At 40.7% G+C, this 20,300-nt stretch overlaps 2 protein-coding genes across 2 annotated transcripts; both read right to left on the bottom strand.

Annotated features, from left to right (window-relative positions):
* Positions 1–924: 924 nt before the first annotated feature.
* On the bottom strand, positions 925–7,792 carry LOC309694672 (3-keto-steroid reductase/17-beta-hydroxysteroid dehydrogenase 7-like). The gene is made up of 9 exons (XM_082514877.1): positions 7,629–7,792; positions 4,953–5,156; positions 4,740–4,832; positions 4,518–4,632; positions 3,542–3,736; positions 3,330–3,434; positions 3,178–3,234; positions 2,985–3,083; positions 925–2,841 (listed from the first exon to the last, which is right to left on the bottom strand). The coding sequence occupies exons 1-9, from the start codon at positions 7,661–7,663 to the stop codon at positions 2,707–2,709; spliced, it is 1,038 nt and encodes a 345-aa protein (XP_082371003.1). The 5' UTR covers positions 7,664–7,792; the 3' UTR covers positions 925–2,706.
* A 184-nt stretch (positions 7,793–7,976) lies between these two features.
* Positions 7,977–18,176, bottom strand: LOC309694443 (discoidin domain-containing receptor 2-like). Its single transcript, XM_082514537.1, has 17 exons — positions 17,727–18,176; positions 16,865–16,968; positions 15,560–15,662; positions 13,748–13,985; positions 13,249–13,396; positions 13,014–13,116; positions 12,706–12,913; positions 11,993–12,233; positions 11,811–11,876; positions 11,258–11,394; positions 10,581–10,791; positions 10,269–10,492; positions 9,886–10,013; positions 9,580–9,795; positions 9,255–9,489; positions 8,844–8,993; positions 7,977–8,689 (listed from the first exon to the last, which is right to left on the bottom strand). Exons 1-17 carry the CDS (start codon positions 17,789–17,791, stop codon positions 8,555–8,557), a joined length of 2,712 nt encoding a protein of 903 aa, XP_082370663.1. The 5' UTR covers positions 17,792–18,176; the 3' UTR covers positions 7,977–8,554.
* Between the last annotated feature and the right edge of the window lie 2,124 nt (positions 18,177–20,300).

Raw genomic sequence — 20,300 nt, 5'->3', positions numbered from 1 at the left:
CTGACAGGCACATCATCAGATTAAGTCGGATTTGCCAGTTTATAAATAATAATAATAAAAGGGTGGTGTGGGTAGGGCCAACAGGGACATGCTGAGTAACAGCAGAATCAGCTCTTTAGGTTCACCGAGAAAGCTGTCACACGGGTTGAACAAAAATATCGAGGAAATATCTCCAGGTATTAAATGTTGGCCCAGTTTTTTTGTTGTTGTTGTTTTTCAAAGTGTGCTGAGGTTTGTCCTGGAGTGTCTCAAATGGACAGGAAGTTGACTGTGTTCACTTGGATTTAGGTTTTCAATTTTTGTATTTTATCCTTCTGCAGTCTCAAAGTGAAGCTGTCCAGATGAAGAGTCGGCTTTCTGCCATTTCATTTTTGTAATAACAAGAGAAAACTGGTACAGTGTGCCACTGGATTTACACTTACAGTCTGCAGATTCTCCATTAAACATTTAATAGGTTTGATAAAATATCGTTTTAGAGGGACATTTCTGCATAACTGTAAAGCTGGGCTTTGTCTCTGAAATGTGTCCGGAGTTCAAGGCATGATAATGTGAAAAAATGTACTTTTAATTTGCTTACTACACTACTTCCACTACTTTCCTGTAATTTACAAGAAGAGCTTGAAACCAAAAGGAGACATGCATCGCACGTGGTCAGCGCACCTTTACTTAAGGCAAAACTTCAGAGGGATATACGATGAAGGATAAAAAATAAAGTCGCCAAAATATATCGATACTTGAACCAATTCACCACTCTGCATTGTGTCTGACAAATATGACAGTGTACAGAAGTGCACCTGTGTGACGAAGTAATAACTTTTATTCAAGGCGTGCTATTATTAGCAAATGAAATTCTATTTGAATTGACATCCATCATTTCTTTATATTTTACTTGGAAAATTAAATGAATTTATTTAATCACAGGAATGGTTGACTCAAGGTTCTTTATATTTTAAGACCCAACAACAATACAGAGAAAACCCCAATAATCAGACCACCACCTATGAGCAAGCACTTGGCGACAGTGGGAAGGAAAAACTCAATTTTAACAGGAAGAACCAGGCAGCCATCAGCTTTAACCAGTTGGGGAAAATAGGTACAGCAATTCACTGAAACGTGCAAACACACATGTAAATAAGAGGCAAAATGAGCTGAAAGTTAATATTTGGAATGACCCCATTACATAGTAGCACATAGTAGTGGTGTGGCATTTAATATGTCACACCGCTTTTTGAATGTGTAATGTATTTAATATGTAACTTTTTACCTATATGCACTGTTAGGCACTGTTGTATTCTTCAGGTCATTTAAAAGTCTATTCATCACCAAAACTGGCACAGAAGCTTTAGTTATTTGAACATTTTTTTAGATTTTGGACTCCAGTACTTTATAAAATTTACACATATACATTTTTTACAAATAAAAATGGAAACAAAAAAAGAGAAAAATCATTGGATAATGGACAGGACTAAACATCCTTTCCTACTAGTCGCCTAACAAAGAAAAAATATACTTGGTTGTATTTTGTATATTCCCTCAGAAAATGTTGGATTGACTTTTTGTTTTTAGTTTAGTAAATGCAAGAGTCGATATCTGAGGCGACTGAAAGATAACAAAATCTAACAGTGGGGTGTGATGCTGTGGATATATGGTAATGAAATAAATAAGCAAAAAAAATGCTGATACTGGTCTAAAGCAGCTGATTTATTTACTTGCACACTTATTCGTCCTATTGCAAACTATAAGTTTTTCCATTTATTTACTTGACAATCCTTCCATAATTTATTATTTGTATGGAAACGATCTCCAGATCACACAGAGCTGATGGTTAGTCAGTGGCCTCAGGGCATTAACAAAGACCTAATTAACTTTGTGGGGCAGGAAACATGATGCAGCTATCAGGTGAAAACACAGCAGGGTCCACTTTACAACAGGAAAGCGCTTTCTTGTTACTGATCTCACGTGAACTTGTTGACCCTCAATGAACTTCCACTGTTTGTTTAAAAACAGTGATTCTTGTGAATCTGAGTTCAGAAACCGTGACAGGCTCAGCTCATGAAACATAAAATCTCTTCATTATTTTAACAAAGTTTCAAGAAATGCAAAGCGTGTTTCTATTATTAACATGTTGAAATATGAAACAATGTGAGTAATGTGAGGAGGTTTGTAGAGAGCTCAAAGTAGCTTATCAAAAAGGCCCTTCCTGCCCACACAGTTATTTAAATTAGACCTCTCAGTGTGATGTGCTTCAAGTTCACGGTATGATTGGAAAGTCTTTAGAGCAGTGTTAACAGAGGACTGAGGGAATATCGGTGGACTTTAAAAAAAAGAAAGGAACAGTTGCATTTCCTTCATAACTGATTTGTTTAATTACATAAAAACAATCAAGCTAAGCTTTGTCTGACCTGGTGGAGAGGTGCAGCTTGATCAAAGAAAGAAGCCATTAGCTGTTGAGACAGAGCTTTCTTTAACATTTTGACTCAGGGAAAATCTTCCCATGGGGTCCCCTCAGAAGTAGTCAGAGTTAACATAATCACTTATATAAACCAAAGCTTTGACCTTGGCTGAGGTAGAACAAGCGTGATCATTTCACCCTCTGTTCAGTGGTCCACCTGGGAAGGATGGGATGAATAAGGGCAGTGACACTGGTTCAGATTTCACAGGATCCATTTCAAGAGAGCAAAACCTTCCGGTACAAAAGAATCACTTTTACTCTATCTCATTGAGATACCGCTGATGAGCTTCATTGTCAGCATTTCTCTCACACAGTTTCCTTCTGACCCCTTTCTCAAGTTCAAGAAGTTTTGAAAAGAGGACGTCAGCCGTTTCACCATCAATATCCATCTGAGACGTGAACACAAAGCAGAGAAAACCTGAATTAAGTTAAAAGCAACACATCACACAAATACCATCTGCTACTCTAAAAAACGCTCTGTAACACAGGCCTGAGCACTTTCTCTGTGGAATACAGGGCTCTCGTTACTCACCTGTCGTGGCTCGGTGTAGTTTGTCCCAAGCCCTGATGTTAAACTATGATACTTTGCTCTGGGATCCAGAGATTCTGGCTTTTGCAGAAACAGCCAGTGCTGTGAGCAGAAACACCAGGCCATGAATCTGGGTTCACAGAGCCTTTACAGTGCAAATATTCAAATGATTGTAATAATTTTCAAATGGAAATACCAGTGCCTCTGCTCCATTGTACGGTGTAAGGGTGAAAGTGTTGGTGAAGATCCTAATCTGTTTTGCACAATTAGAAAATACATGAACGTGAGTCTTTTCATACGTAACTGTGGTCACGTTAAAAGATAAAAATAAAATAAGTTACCACTTACCAACCACATGATGGGCATGATTAGAGTCCAGAAGGAGGAGGGGAGGATACCATAGGTCAAATTAGTCATCACCAGTCCTGGGCAGACTACTGAGGAGAACAGACCCTGTCACAAGACAGAAAGAATTTATAAATCACAGTGACCTCGTAAGAGTTTCACAAAGCTTGCAGTGATAGTTACCGCACTGACATCAGAGTACGTGACAGACAAACCTGGCCGTTCATGCGCCTGTTAAGAGCCACGCTGAGCATGTCTGAAGCGTATTTGGAGGAGCTGTAGGGCTCCGTCCCTTTTCTGTGCTGAATGTCATCCATGCTGAAGGCAGACCGGCGGGCATTACTCGAAGAGGTCCACACTACCCTGGACGTATGACCTGTCTGACACAGCAGAGGCTCCAGCTCCCGGATCTGGAAAACCAGGAGAGAATTATATCAGGTCCAAGGTGGAAGTGCACAGTAAGGAGTGATGTAGGAGGGGTGCATGAATCACTGATTTAAGCAGGCCAGCATAAGAATATATGGATCAGCCTGAGGCAGGCATTAATAATTCACTGTGTTAGCCAAATCAAATATTCATTTTATAAAATTTTGTAAGAGAATAAAAAGCAAAAGATATTTTATCTTTAAAATTATTATTTTATTTTTAGCAATCTATGATGGATGCTTCACTACTACATGGTGATCCTACAATCCTAATGACACATTTATTATGCTAATTAAATAATAATTTATAATAATTCAAACATCAGAAACAAAACTTGCAAGAAAGAACAAGTTCAAAACATTAAAAACTACATCACACTTATTGGCCACTTTATTAGAGACACCCGCTCAACTGCATGTTTGCCCAAATATCATATTAACCAATCCCATAGAATCACCTCAATGCATTACAAATTTGGTCAAAACAACCTGCTGAAGACAGATATTCAAAGCTTTAATAGGTGCCTTTTGGTTTGGAGAGACAAAAACTGGGTTAAACAAACATATTGTTTACATTGCTGCACTAAGCAATGCAACTAAGAGCAACACAAACAGCAACAAAGTTTGTAGCTGACTTTCTGTGTCAAACACATCCGCATATTAAAGTCAGTATCCTGAAGTTTATTTATGCTACTGTAGGTTAAAAGACATATGTATGTATGTGTGTGTGTGTGTGTGTGTGTGTGTGTGTGTGTGTGTGGTGTACCAGGACAAAATGACCAAACAGGTTAGTGGCAAAAACTTCCTGTAGGCCATCTGAGTTGAGGTGGTCTTGTTGAGTCAAGAGACCCTCTGCTGTTGCAAACATGTTGATGACATTTCTGCAGTGGGGAAGGTACACTCTTATAGAGCAGCAAAGACAGCTTGAATGTATCCAATATCAAACAAAACAAAACAAAGAAATCATAAACTGGCTTTAGAAATGTACCTGGAAAATAAACCCTTAAAAAAAGCTCTGATGTCCACTTGTGGATTGGGCATAATTCCAGCATTTAGATAGAGAAAGTCAATTCTGTTGTATCTGGAAACACACGAATGTGTATTAAAGGTTAAGCTATCAGTTCCTTATTTGTAGTTCATATCACAAAGAGAACAATCACCAGTGTGATGACGTCAGCACGCGGCATCAAACATCTCTCACCTGGACTTGACCACCTTAGCAGCGTCGAGCACCGACTCCACAGAGCCCACGTCGAGCTGTAGTAAGTCCACATGGGCACCGGCGTGAGAGGTGAGGAGGGCGCTGCGGGCGGCCTCTGCCCGCTGCATGTTCCTGCAGGCCAGACACAGCCGGAGCTGTGTGTCCTCAGTGAGAAGCCTTTCACACAAAGCCAAGCCGATGCCGCTGCAGACAGATGGCAGACAAACACAGCCGTGCACTCGTATTAACAAACTTTCCCTGAACAACTGAGAGATTACCTCACAGATGAAGTAAAGCAAACTGTAAACATAGTCTGGAGTCACGTTATTGGAGAAGAGATAATGAAAAAGGATTTTCAAGTGACGTGAAGCTTCCATTTTCATGTACTGTTAATTATGGTCTTTGTTTCCGAAGTGATATTTAGTGGATAAGTTAACTAGTGTGTGGAACGTGAGGGGGGGAAAAGGAACATATACAAGTGTTCTGTTTCGTCTCTTTTATAGCTGTATGTTAAGTAAAGGGTTACAGGAAGCAGTTATTATATCTCAACATAAAGCTGTAAACCTGAAGAAACAGCTAGTCTCACAGGGAAGCAGACTTATTTCCACTAGTAATCTATTCTTGAGCTTTAGACTCTAATGCTGAATGATGTTATCCTAAAGGTTTCCCTTTATAAATACAGTCTAGCAATTGCATAAGTATACTTTAGACATCAATACTATACAACTACAGTTGTAAGCAAGCAAATGTGGGGTGATTTTGACAGTTTCCTCACATGCAGTCAACCAGTATGGAGAATCTGGACATCATCGAAAGAATTATACCCCCCGGGACTCGCTTTTAGAGCCCATATAAGTAACATATACAACTAGACAACAACTGTTTGGAAGAGCATCTACATGGATCGATGAAGTCAGAATACTGTAAAGAAACCACTACTGAGGAAGACCAATATGAAGAGAACTGGTTTGGCTATGAGACAAAAGAATAGCCACAGCGGACTGACTGTGGTGAACAGTCAGTACGCTGTTCACCACAGTCGTGGTGCTGAGCTGGGTTTCCACATCCATTTACTCAGGAGGATGGTGTCAAAGTTTGTGAAAGGAGTTTGATGCGAGTCGATAAGTCTGTGAAGGTCACTTCTGTCTGATGATGGTGATACTGAGGTGTGTGGTTGAGGATATACTGACCTTTCTGTCAGTAAGAGCTGAGTTTTTGGTGACGTTAGCTGCTGTTAGACTCTGTTAGTTGTTGTTAGCTGGCGTTAGTGTTGGACTTAGTAAGTAGTAAGTAAAATTTATTTATATAGCGCTTTTCACAGATAAAAAAAATCACAAAGTGCTTTACAACACAGAAAATGGAAATATAAAACAATATAACAGTAAATAAAACAGCAAATAAAACAATGTAATATAATAAAACTATAAAAACAGCATAAGAGGAAATTAATCAAATGCTTTTCTAAATAAAAATGTCTTCAGCTGTTTTTTAAAAGAGTCAATGGAGTCCGTGCAGCGTAGAGACAGTGGAAGAGAATTCCACAAATGTGGTGCCACCGTCTGAAAGGCCCGATCACCACGAGTTTTAAAACGAGTGCGTGGTACCACCAGCAGTCTCTGATCTAATGACCTTAAAGCTCGAGAAGATGAATGTGGTTTCAGCAGGTCAGACAAATATTGAGGAGCTTGACCATGTAGGGCCCTAAAGGTTAGAACTAAAATTTTAAAATGAAACGTAAAACTTACAGGCAACCAGTGAAGGGAGGCTAAAACTGGAGTAATATGATACTTGGTAATAATCTATCATATCAAGTGAGAATGTAATCAAACTGGTTATCAGAGGAAAAGTGTGATTTTTAGGACACTTGAGGCCAACATTAGCTGCTCCGGGGACAGGATGGTCGCATGTCTGATCGGCTGATAATAAGAAACTGTGACAATATCGGGAATAAATGAGCATGTTTACACATGTTTCCGTGTTTAAGAGCCCTGACTTCAGTTCGGGAGATGAGGCTTCAGGTGAGGATGATGTTTTTGTCAGATGCTGGTCGCCTTGTTTGTTTCCTTCATGTCTCTGCTTCTTTGGTTAGGAAAACCCCTTTGCAGACGATAAAACATATGTATCATCCCTTATATCTTGAGTTTGAAGGTACAGACACAAACTGAAATTTCCCTTCACGGCATGCAAATTCCTACGAGACCGCTTCAGAGTGGTCAGCCACTGTATTCAATATGACATTCCAAGTTCATGAGAACGCATCAATTTGCCGAAAGATGCAAAAGATGAATCAATGCATATTCATGAGTACGACATTCTTTTTTAGTTTTAACTTGTGACACACATACATTACATTTGAATATATGTGCTAGTGAAACATTATTACAGAGTAAGAAAGACAGCTTATGAAAGATTTAGAGGCCTTTAATCTCTCGCTGTATGAACCTACAGTATGTCTTTTACTAAGACGCACTGATACAGTTCATAGGTGGTACTTTGTAGTGTAACTAACTATTGCAATAACCTCCATTACCGAAAACAAGTTATACTTGAACAAGTCCAACATGTTTTTTGAAACTCATTGTTTAAAATGAAGAGTAGAAGTCCCGAACAGCATCTTCTAGCTAACAGCACCCGGTGTCCGTATGAACCGTTATAAAACAGTTTTAGCGGACTTACCTGTTGGCACCCGTTACGATGACGACTTTTTCCATGCCTGAGCGGAATGAGCAGCGGCTGTAGAGGAAGCAGACACCGGGGGCAAATTTTCAAACCTGCTGTATTCACCGGGGACGTTCAGCCCCTCGTCCGATGCCGTTGAAAACAGTCAGCCTATTGCTTAGGCAGCTGCGTGGTGTGATTGGATGTCAACAAACAGCTGGCCAATCAGATTTCACTACAGAGAGCGAGGTGGTCCAAAACGATTAAAGAGCGCAACGGTTGAAAGTACAGCCGTGTTAGCAACCCCAGCAGGCTAAAAAGTGTCAAACTTATCGTATATTAAAAACCAAAGATACAAACGAAGGATAATAATAGCATTTCTTCTTTATTTACAGGTATCCTTGGTCCAACAGGCGTTAAAACGTTGTTCTTTGCTATTTCCCCCACTATGTACAATAAATTCATTTCTGAAAAAGGACATAAACATGTTTATAAAAAATCTACATCAGCTTCTGCATACGAAAGCACAATCTCATCAGGAAAACGTTTTCCCTCATGACAAAATTCAAATATAAAAGACAAAAACACAAAACAGTGCTCACATAATAAATGTGCAATAGGATTAGATATATGATGGAAAAGAAAAGGGAGGGGGGATATTATTGCATAAATAGACAGCATAACAAATCATAAGAAAATAATAAATACACAGAGGTCTGAATGCACTGTACGAATAGAACTATCTGCATTATATCTACAATAGGAGGCTATATTTAAGTGTAGTCTGTACCTTCACATATCTCTCCATTTAGAGCATAATTTTTGAGAAGCAGGCATTGACAAAAAAGTGAATATTTTATGGGTCTGACTCCAAATAAATGAATCTAAACCAAAGGAAGCAACCGAGACCCTGCACAGCACAGTGGAACGATACATCTCCTCTGCTACGCCAGGCTCTCTAACAGCTGAGAGTGTATCTCCTGAAAGCTCGGCCGCTGCTTGGCGTTTCTCCTCCAGCAGCTTAGCATGAGATCCTTGTAAATTCTGTCAGGACAACAGGGAGGCTTCGGCAGGTACACCTGGTAGGATGAAGCACAATACTCTCAATACAGTATTATGAGTATTATAAGTGTTACAAGACACATCTACATACATATCTGAGAACTATTACATCCTAAAATCCTCCACAGTGGCACTCAGGAGGACTGTCAGGTACAGTGGTGTGAAGCTCACCTGTTTGCCCTGTTCCCTGAAGAACTCTCCTGTGTTTTCAATGACCTGCTCGTCAGAGAGCTGGGAGTACGGCTGCTCCTTACACAGAGTGAGAATTTCCCACAGAGTCACCCCGAAGGCCCACACGTCACTAGCCATAGTGAACTTACCCTGAGGAAAAAAAAGATCATAGACAGATTGGTATAAATTTAAAGCTTAAAAATTCTAAATTAAAATGTATAAAATATTTAAAATTGATCTGCTGTCACCTCTGTATAGAACTTATACTAACCTTTTAAATATATGTGGATTAGCAATAATCGTAGAACAATAAAAAACCCAATAAAACTGTAGTGGAATGTCAGATTTCCCTTAGTCTATAAATAACGGATAAATGGAGGCGATAATGTCCCAAATCCATAGATTACTCACTAGTAGGATGCTCTCCCATGACATCCAGCGAATGGGCAGTACAGCTCGGCCCTGGATCCGGTAGTAGCCCCCTCTATAAAGGTTCCGACTCATGCCGAAATCAGCGATCTTTATGGTGTATTTCTTACCCACCAGGCAGTTGCGGGTTGCCAGATCACGGTGGACAAAGTTAAGAGAGGACAAATACTTCATACCAGATGCAATCTGCACTGCCATGCCGATCAGCGTGGTGTAACTAAGAGAGAGAAAATAAATAGTGTGAGCTAAGTGGCTCTTTGTGTCATTTCCCTGATGATCATTTCAATTACATGTGAATTACACCTACCTGACCATGGTCTTCCCCTCCGTCTCCTCTTGTTCGATCTCATCTTCATCAGCGGCCTTTAGTCTGAGATTGCAGAGGAACTGGTTTAGGTCACCATTTTCCATGTACTCAGTGATCATGCACAGAGGATCTGTGTCCACACACACTGCCAGCAGACGGACGATGTTGGGGTCCCTCAGACGAGACATGATTCGGATCTCCTTCAGGAAGTCATTCCTGCAGAACGACAGGGTCACGTAATCTACAACTTGACTGGCAACTGAATGAAAAGCCGTACCAGTACATCTCTGTAAAAGTTTCTTTTACCTTGCGTTCTTGTTGGCATCTTCCCGCAGTGTTTTAACAGCAACAAGCAGAGGGGACTCATTGTTTCCCTCTATGGACAAATCCTCACCCAAAAAGTCCTGCATGCCCTCTGCCTCGCACAAGTGGACCTGTTTAGAGGAGCACTTTGTCAGTTCATCATCCACTTGGCATCCCTCGAAACCATCTGTTTAATACCACTAAGTGTTTCCTATCTGGCAGCATGTAGTGATTTCATAGTCTGCTGCTTTTACCAGGCAGCAAGCGCTGTCATTGAATTTTATAAATGATAGCTATAAAGTTACAACAGCATAATGGCGGCGAAGAGAAAATGAGTTTAAAGCCCTTAAAGCATCTCCAGCAAACATTAGAGCTACTGGGCATACTTCTCCAAACTGGCCCTCTCCCAGTTTCTCCTTGAAGGTGAGCTTCTGTCTGGGGAACTCCCTCATGGATGAATCTGTGCCAGCAAAGAAATTCATGTTGACAGCTGTGATGGAGTAGATGCTGTTGTCTGAAGACTCCTGCAGACTGATGATATCTGCCTCAGCATAGTGGGGGGCACCATCGGAGCCTCCGGCTGCAAAGGCTCTGCAGGGGGTACTCGATTCTTATTTGGAAAAGAAAAGACGGAGGATGGGACGTGTCGCTGTAGCTGACCTCCAAAGATGTTCACTTATTTCCTTTAGACAGCTTACCGAGGCGTTCAGTGGACTGAGAAAACTCGGGCAGTTTCCGGATGAGACGTGAGGGCTCCTGGTAGTCGGCACAGAGGGGGAAGATTCTTTCATAGGTGGAGTTGGAGGTCGAGCCACTCTCACTGGAGAGAGACGAGTGGTGGAAGGAGAAGGCCCGTGTCTGGATGGCGAGACGAGCCGTGAGCTCGTCATCCAGCATGCGACGAGATGCCTGAAGATGCAAGAGAGAAGCAGTTGGTATCTGCGGTGTTTTTACAACGTGAAAGTCTTGAGAGGTTTTGCAGGACATCAGTGTTGTCATGTGATGATATAAGAAGAAACTGACATGGAGGGAAAGGAAAGCTCTGGTGCTTTTGATAATGACGTCTTTTTTTCATATAATATCTGAAGCCAAAAAACCCCCAAAGAAACCCAAAAGAACGTAGCAGTAAAAATGCTGATTTGAGTATAGATCACCTTATCGCCTTCTTGAGTCTACTTCTTGTTTACCTTTGTTCTATATTTTTAAAATTTGGGAACAAATTTAAGTTTGCCAACTAATTATGAATGATGTTTTTGTGCATCCAGGGTTCAGTGCACACGTCACACCATATGATCAGTTGTGGATGTTGAATCATTACTGTAAGTTCAAATAACTAAAATTGATTAAATGATTTTAAAATAAATTTTTTTCTCACCTTCTCCAGCATCTTTTGCCAGACCTGTCGCCACAGGATAATGACAATGATGGCCAATAGGATGGCTATAATGGCCACCAAACAGCCAATCAGGATCCTTGTATTGCTGTCATCCACTTTATGTGTAGGATCATCCCCTAACAAACCACATTAGAGTTGGATGTTGACATGAATTTAATGTAATTCATTACAGATCAAATTCTAAAATAATTAAATTTTTTTCAAACATAATGCTTTTGTTTCATTATATTTTATAAGAAACCGGCCATTTATTCTAACAATAATCAGTAATTCTTGCTATTATCAGCAGGGGGCAGTGTTGAGCCAGGAGAAATTTAGGTCATGCAACCTTTTAAAGCATTAGAAGTCCAACCACATCTAAAATAAGGTGCATTACACGATCAAGGAAATATAAAAACAGATTTTTACATGAAATCAAAATCAAACAGTAACAACACATTCATGTCTTCTTCTATCTCATATTTTACCCTATAATCAAAAATGAAAACAGTGACTTAAATAAGAAAATATCAGAAGATGTTTGGCTGCTCACCTGGTAATATTTTTGTCGGGTGTCCATGCTTGCGAGGAGCCATTGATGTATTGTACACTGCTGAGCCTGTAATTGAAAGAAATAAAGGTGGTGGGACACGGCACATGCTCCCTTTAGATTATTGAATTAAAGTCTCTAAAGCAAAGGCTACACCTGATCTTTGCTTTTCTTTTTCTTTTTACCTGACTGGAAGGCCACCTCACTGAACAGCATCCAAAGGTCACTGAAGTGGAAGCGGCATTTAATGGTGCTGGCTGTGCGGTCCCCGAGGGGCACCGTGATAAAACGAGCGCTTTGGCTCACACGATCAACAGCAGGCCTGAAGGTCACCGGGTCTGCCTCCCACTCTGATCCTGACCGAAAGTAACAAGTAACCTGCCTGAACATCCTCACCCCTCGGCTAAACATGTTGTTGCAGTGAACCTGCGAAGGTGAGATGTGGAAGTATAAGAAAAGCATGATTAAAGTACTTAAATAGTCTGTTATTATTCTGCAGCCCTTACCGACCTGGCAGTTCTCTCTGTCTCTCTCTTTTTTTTTTACTTAAAAGTGCTCAAAATAGTCAGAGCCCGACTGAGATGATGGTGCAGGAGAAGGTGTAGCCATGACTAATCTGTCTAGCTGTGCAGTAGCAGAAATATCATTCATCTTACATCTCTGATCTCTTGCCACGGCACTTATCCACGAAGATCAGGCTAATTATACAGAAAATGTAATTTTTTTTCTTCCTCCAGCAAGGCTGTCCTGTTCTTTTTTTAATGCCCCAATAAATTTTACAGCAGCTGTAGAAGGTGGGTGCTTGCCCAGCATAGTGCAGAATAGCTCAATTCAGCAAAGTGTTAGCTCTACAATTTCATCCCGCTCGCTTAAAATACCCCCTGCGCTGACTTCTTACCTTCATGGACGAGAAGTTTCGCACATGGTCGAACTCAAAGATCATCTCCACGTAACCTCTGGGGAAGCTCCTGTTGTTCCACCCTACATAGTCATAGCCAGGCCAAAAGTTGTAGCTGTGGCTGTGGAGAAAGTCGTCCAGACCCCAGGTGCCATCGGTCAGCTGGCCGAGCCCTTTCGTCAGCCTTGAGGAAGGATTTATGGTTGAGCTGAAGACAGAAATAGGGTTTTTTTAAGGTTTGCACATGTGCACATTTTTAAAATGCACAAATGTTGTTTTAGTTCAAAGAAAGTTTGTTAAACTCAGACCTTTCAGCTGATGCTCCATCGTACACAGAGTCATTGAAGAAGACATCCAGGCCTCTGTAGATCATTTGGTGTCCATCTGGAATGCTGTAGGACATCAGGCCATCTAAAGCAGGCAGGTCAAAGAGAACACGCAGCTGATTCAGTGTTTGCTCACATCATATTACTATATAAAGTGTAATGTAAAATATATCGTTTGGTTGAAGTTTCATGTTCCACTCTGAGTGTCATGACTAACCGAGCCATTCACAGCCGTAGAGCTCCACTCTCATACACACGATCATGGAGTGGTCGGTCACGGGCATAAAGCGGACAAAACGGGCAATGATGGGAGGCTCCAGGTCCTTCAGGACCACGTCATATGCATTACTGTTGCCTTCGATGATCTGGCAGAGGTGAGGAAAGATGTCTCATTTCCCACAAATACTCAAGTTGTTCGTGTTTCCCCATTTATAATAGTAAACAAGCACCTTTTACAATGCTTTTGAAACATGTTGCTAGCATTCAGTTAGAAGTGAACATTTGAAATATTAAAAACAAATGCTCATATGTAGTATTTGATCTGTTAACATTTGATAAAAGATAAGATTTAAATGATTTTCAAATATACACAGTAGCTCAATTTTTCACTATCATGGACAATGTTAAACAAATTAAGATGATAAATAGCAGATTAGTATTACGTGTACACCTTATTTGAATCAGAAGAACACATCTTTACGTCTTTACACGCTCACCTGCCTTCCCTTTCTGTCATGCCAGCCCACCCAGCTGCTGCCGTCACGGCTGTACTTGATCCTGTATCGCTGGGCAAACTCATTACCCATGCCGTCGGCGTGCCGACCTTGGGTGCCCACGAGCGTGATGAAGTGCAGCGAGCGCAGGTCCACCTGGAGATACTCTTTGAGGCCGTCCGGCTCTGACATGATGTCAGGACACCAAGCCCCGTCACCGTCTCCGTTGTCAAAGTCAAGTCTGACGGTGAGCAGGAAAATAAATGGAAGAGTCGGTACCGGAAACCGAGGTCACAGAGTTCAGGTACACAAACACAGGGGAAAAGACATAAAGCGAGGAAAAATGTTACAAGATACGAACAGAGGAAAAAGCAGTGAGGAATAATGAAATTATATCCTATGTACCTGATTTTTCCTGTCTGAAAGAAATCATGTTTGCACACTTCCTGTTATTCCATGTTACCACTGAACACATTGTTAAAAGGCTCTAATTAGTTCACCAGTACATGATAGATAGACTAATCAGCCATAATTACTTTGTAGGGATTGTGATGCATTAGGCAGCAAATGAAGACTCAGTTGAAACTCATATTTTGGAAGCAGGAAAAGGGATCTAGGTGATATTGGATTGTAGCTTTGCCAGAACAAATACTCATACGCAGTGTTTCCGTATGCTTTGGTTTGGCAGCTGGTGAACCTGCAACAGAGCCTTGGATCCCCAGGGTTATACTTTAGGATCAAAGGCTGGTGTCAGTAATAGCAATAGAGCTACTGCAGTGCTGGCAACGATTGAACTACGTCGCAGACCATAAGCCACAGATCAGCCAGAGTACCCATGTAGACCCTACAACAGACAGTGAGTGCCAGAATCGGGCCATGAAGCAACCTGGAAAGAGAACTCATCTAATGAATGATGTTTTATTTTACATCACGCGGAAAGCCACGTGCATGCGTGTGTGTTGTTTACCAAGGGAAGAGATGGAAGCAGGGTACACTATGGGGACGGAGCCAGCCAGTGAAGCCAGCAAAGTTTTGCCATGAAACCTTGGGCCCCTGCGTTGATCTGGATGTTGCTTTCACACGTGAGATGCACGCTCATTCACTGCAGTGGCATTCGCTCATTTCCAAACAACATTGGAAAAAAAAATACTCAGCAGGGATTTGAAGAACATGGCGAAGAGTGTGGACTTCAAATCCCCTTGATCTCATTTCAAATAGATGTGATGAAGAATCAAATCTCAATGGAGACTTGATTTAAACCACTTAAAGAATCTGCTGCGAATAGACTGGAGCCTGATCCCACAGCACACCTCACACCAGGTCAGTACTACTACTACTGCTAATAATAGTGGTTGATTGCAGCATGCTACTTAAACATGCTTGCTGAAAGATGAAAGTATATTTTCTTAGGCTGAGTGAGATCATCTTATGAGAAAGAAAGTATTCTAAATATGTGCTATAACACTATTTACCCCTTACCCTCAACACAAGCCTGTTTGTGTCACTGCTCAGGAGCTTTGGAACGTTAAAAGATGAACTTCCATCATGAAATATATCAGCAATTCAACAAATACAAATCCATCTGGTGAATAACTTTAAATGTTTTGAGTAAAAGATAAACCAATTTAAAACAAAACTTGCTATGTTGGTTCAGACACAAAGTCTACGGTGCTTTTTTACTAAAAGAAAGCAGCAGTTAAGTTTAGGAAATTTCTTCAAATGTAAAGAAACTGAGTTTAGGGATTATCCCTGACAAACTATAATCTCTACATCTAATGAGAGGAAGGAAAGTGGAGTATAAGAGCACAAACATGCCTTCCAAATCTTGCAGCGGTGGACTCAGACCAGTGGCTGGAAGCAGAGATGTCCTCATCCTGAATCTGCCCACCGGTCATACCAAGAGGATAGCGGCACATTTCTACAAGCACACGAAGCACACATACACATAAATGTCTGATGTGTTCTTTCATATGTGCGATATGGTTAAAGTCTTTCCACATATGAGGGTAATATAAGGTTACTTTTACATAAAATCAATTTTAAAGCATTTTCTGGACTTTGAGTAGTTGACTGTAAGGTGGTCACAGCTCATCCCTTCCCCCTCTAGCCCTCTTCCTGCAGCCCTGCAAAGGCCTCTAAAGCCAAACAGAAGCGTCACTGTGTAGGTGCCAGTCTAAGCAAAATGAGAAGGGAGTGGTATTAGAGCTGCCCACTCTTCATTTTTCATCTTTTAAAATCATTTCTAGCATGAGAAACGCTTGAGTTTGAAAAGCCTGACTCCCTTTGTTCTTATGTTGTGCGTGTGGCAACGGGTTGACAAGCAGTGAAAAGAGATTACAGTCCTGCGTTGATACAAGTAAGACGCCATAACTGTAGAGTCAGTTGAGGGAGCAGAGTGACATTGTTTACTTCCCACCATCTCGACTTATATTTGAGTTTTAGTTAGAGCTCCGGCGAAATCCCTCACTCGGATTTTTAGAGAGCGGGCAAACAAGCGAGCCTTTGACTGTGAAAATATTCTAGGGAGGAAAGTGAAATGAGTTCATATGTGTAAGGGAGTGTGTTAGTAGGTGTGTGTGTGTGTGTGTTTGTGTGTGTGTGTGTGTGTGTGTGTGTGTGTGTGTGTGCGTGCGTGCGTGTGTGTGTGTGTGTGTGTGTATGTGTGTGTGTGCATCACCTACAACTACGCCTACAAATTTTCTAACTTTTTTTTTCCACGAATTCTCCCCCTTGCCTGTGAAAGGTCTGCCTGTTTTGAAGATGTTTGCTTTCTTGACCAACAGCTAAACCGTACACACACACACACACACACACACACACACACACACACACACACACACACACGCTTGCCTTCTGAGCCCACCCACCTCAACCTGCTTCCCTCCTCTCCATCTTGTCAACATGCTTGTCCCTCAGGAATATGAAATAGTTATTTTAAGCTTGAATATAACATATCCATACATCTGACTCTTACACTGCTTTGATCACACAATGAAGAAAATTAAAAAAGCACTCTGATTGGCTCATGCAGTCATGGCCACTGTTTCCAACTTAACTTAATAAAGATAAAGAGCGGGTATTTGTCAGCGTAGTGCCAGCGGGGTAAAGATAAACGTCTACCTGGGTTGACTTGAGATCTCACAGTGACAGCCTGCAGGAGAACGAAGGCGATCAATTTAACCTCCATGATCTTCAGTTTCATCTCACGGACGCCTGAAAGGAAGCTTGTGAAATCAGATAAACCAGTGTAAATTACTGTGTTACTTTTTCAAATATCCTCTCTGCAAATTCTCCTCAGAAAAGTCCGGGACTTGTAATTACATTTTGGATGTTTGGGATGAATTCAAAGGTTTCATTTACCACAACAGCATGTGCACAGAGATGCACGGTGGCATAATTTGCAACTCTGCCGTTACAAATTGCTCTATAATAGGAGACTATTAAAAGCCACAGCAACAAATGCCCACACAGACCTCTCTGTAACCCAGAGTCCTGCTCTTTCCCACGACAGTACGTAGTGCCTGTATTTTATTTAGCCTGTATGGACCACGTGAAGACGCGTGTCAGTGTCTGCTCAGAAACTGCACTTACTGTCACTGATGTGAAGCGTTAACCAAAATTTTTACAGTGGCAAAAATGCAGCAGGGCTTCTTTCAGACATAAATGTGAAGGGAAATGTAAAAAACTGAATTTAACACACTGCGTAACACCAATGAAGTGAATCCCTGAGAGCCCTCATTCCAGTAGAGGCGTTTTTATAATCAGTGAGTAACTTTACAGTAACTGATTCCTTACTGAGTATCAGCCAGTTGCTACTTTTACTTGAACATAAGATTAATTAGTGAATGTCTTCCTTCATGTTGTCTCTCACTAAACTTAGGCAAGCTGACACTAAATTCCCTCAATGTCTACGTGGACATTTGAGTTAATAGCCACATATGTAAAAAAAGAAAAAAAAGAAAAAAATATACGTTTGACTTACTTTTGAACTTCAAAACAAACCGTTTTTCTCGGGAAATATTCCACATCTGTTGTGCGCCGATGCATTCAGGACCACAAGTTTGTGACCTCTGCCTCTGAAGGACTTCTTTCTGGAATAGCAAAGAGAGGGGAAAGGAGAGAGAGGAGAGGAAGAGACGCAGAAGGAAAGAGAGAGCGAGCGGAAACGAAGGCTGATGTAAGAGTCCTACTGGCCCGAGAAAAGAAAGAGAGAAAATAACACGCTTTGGGATTTTGAGGTGAGGCCAAAATCCCAGAATTCCACCTGATCCACAAATGGCTTCAATTATGGTGTATAGAGGCAGCTGAGAGCTGCAGTGGCAGCTTCAGTTGCACTATAACAATTGCCTGAATCATGAAATAATTGCTAGAAAATGTTTTTTGAAAATAGTGTTTAGTGAACCTCCTGGCGAATAAAAAAAATAAAAAAGAATCAAATATTTACATGCACATATACGTTTTAAGTTGTATCATATTTCCCTTTTCACACATACTTGTCCTTGTATATATATGTATATATATATATATATATATATATATATATATATATATATATATATATATATATATATATATATATATATATATATATATGTTTATTTTAATATTTATCTATCAATATCTTTGTTTCTAGACTTCATTTTATATGAGTGTTTGATGTTTGCTGTATATTAGTTGCTATGACAACTCAATTTCCCTATGGGATTAGTAAAGTCTCTCTGATTCTGATTTCCTAAATCAGGCTTTTTTGGGGGGGAATATATTCCTTAAAAGTGTACTATGCAATTTATTTCAGTTTTTTGGTGGGAAAGAAAAATCACACTGATGACGTAGAAGCCTCAAAAACTCATGTATGAAATATGATGCACTAGAGAAGTTTGATCCAGACTGGATAGTGTATGTGTGAAAGATAGCAAATTAAAATTTCATGGCAAATGATCAAAATGATCCTGCGGACACACGCTTCAGTGAAACCTCAAAAGCTTTGCAATTTATATTCACCAGCGTCTTTGGTTTAGATTGAAATGTGAAGTTGATTTGATAAAATCCCAAGGATTTTGAAAAGGTATAACATCAGCAAATCTCCAAAATGGCACAGTAAAGTAAAAATGGTGGACTTCCTGTCATGTTTGGATCATAGGTCTCATTGACCTTTCGTACATCGTGGGTTGTTGGACCTCTGTAAGAAATTTCATTCAAATAGCTCAGTCTGTGTGCTGGTTCATACTTTCATAGGTGACGCTGTGGAGCCATTTCGTCCTCTCCATACGTGAATTTTCACCAGGCCTGACATGTGGGCAAAATTTCATGCGCTTTCAAGTGTCTTCAGACCCTCAAAAAGGCGATTCATTTGACCAAGTAATGATAATAAGGGGAGCAGATACAATTTGGCCTTCACACTTTTAGTGCTCGGGCCCTAAAAAACCCTCACAGGGTTATGATCTTAGTAACTAGTTGCTAGCTCCATCAAGTATATCTCACGTGTTCCTTTCATGAGTCAAAGCACATTGTTCTGTTTGACAGGCTTTCAGTGTGGAACTTGACCATGATGGGGTCACAGGGCTTGAGCTATTCTTCAGGAAGCGAGTGAGAGAGGGAATAAAAGATGGAAACACTGCCGACTGCCTCAGGTATCCATGGATACATGACGCACAGCGATGGCTCATGGAGCTACTCACATCTGTAGGAGGGCACAAATATCACCCAGATGGTGCATTTAATCGGAACGAATAATGATGCACTGGAAAAAAACAGGTGAGGAATATTTGTACATTATCTTTTCTGATTCTGGTTCTTAGTGATGAGCTAAGGTATCGCAGGTTTTTAAGCTACATGCTAACATGCTCAAAACTCATTTTAAAAGCTCAACTGTTTTCCGTTGATACACTTATTTCACATCACAACAGAGAAACGTGGCAATGCAAAGATTCACTGCATGTGGTTGGAGTACTAGAACAAATTGTAAACATTAAGCAGGTAATGTATACATTTCAGCCACTGGAACAAAAACTGTACACAAAAGATGCTTTTGGAGCTGAAAAGAGAAGCCAGTGCAAAAAAGCCTTAAATTCACATTCCTAATAACATCCAACAGGGTGAACTCTGAAAGAAGTGCAAAAAAACGTCCTTTCTCTTATAAATGTGAGAAAATGACGTCACTATTTAATACTAAACAGTCACAGTAAATAGATGCTAAAGCAGCATTAGGGTGAGGCTACCCTGTGATTGGCAAGTAAAAACTTTTGGTTCTCCCTCAGATCTACCTCTTGCTTCTGGTTGGCTGATTAAAGTACAACAAAGCTGGCCCAAATGTCTGACTACAAGTCCAAAAACAAGTAGACTGTGACCTCAAGGGACGAATGCTCTGGAGGAATTTTTATTGCTCAGTATTCTTCCTGTGGGGAGCATAAATGTAGTGAAATTCGTGGCAGTCCATCCAGCAACATTTAACTCACAAACTACAAAATAAAAGTGAGTCTAACTTGCAAAACTTTCTGTTGCTTACTAAATTCAGAGTCACAGGGGTGGAAAGCCTATCTCAGCCGTTATGGGGTGA

This window comes from Aulonocara stuartgranti (assembly GCF_965226115.1).
Source record: "Aulonocara stuartgranti genome assembly, chromosome: 18".
In the NCBI taxonomy this organism is placed as follows: Eukaryota; Metazoa; Chordata; class Actinopteri; order Cichliformes; family Cichlidae; genus Aulonocara; species Aulonocara stuartgranti.
The sequence above is the reverse complement of the archived record's forward strand: the minus strand, read 5'-3'. Positions and strand labels throughout refer to the sequence as shown.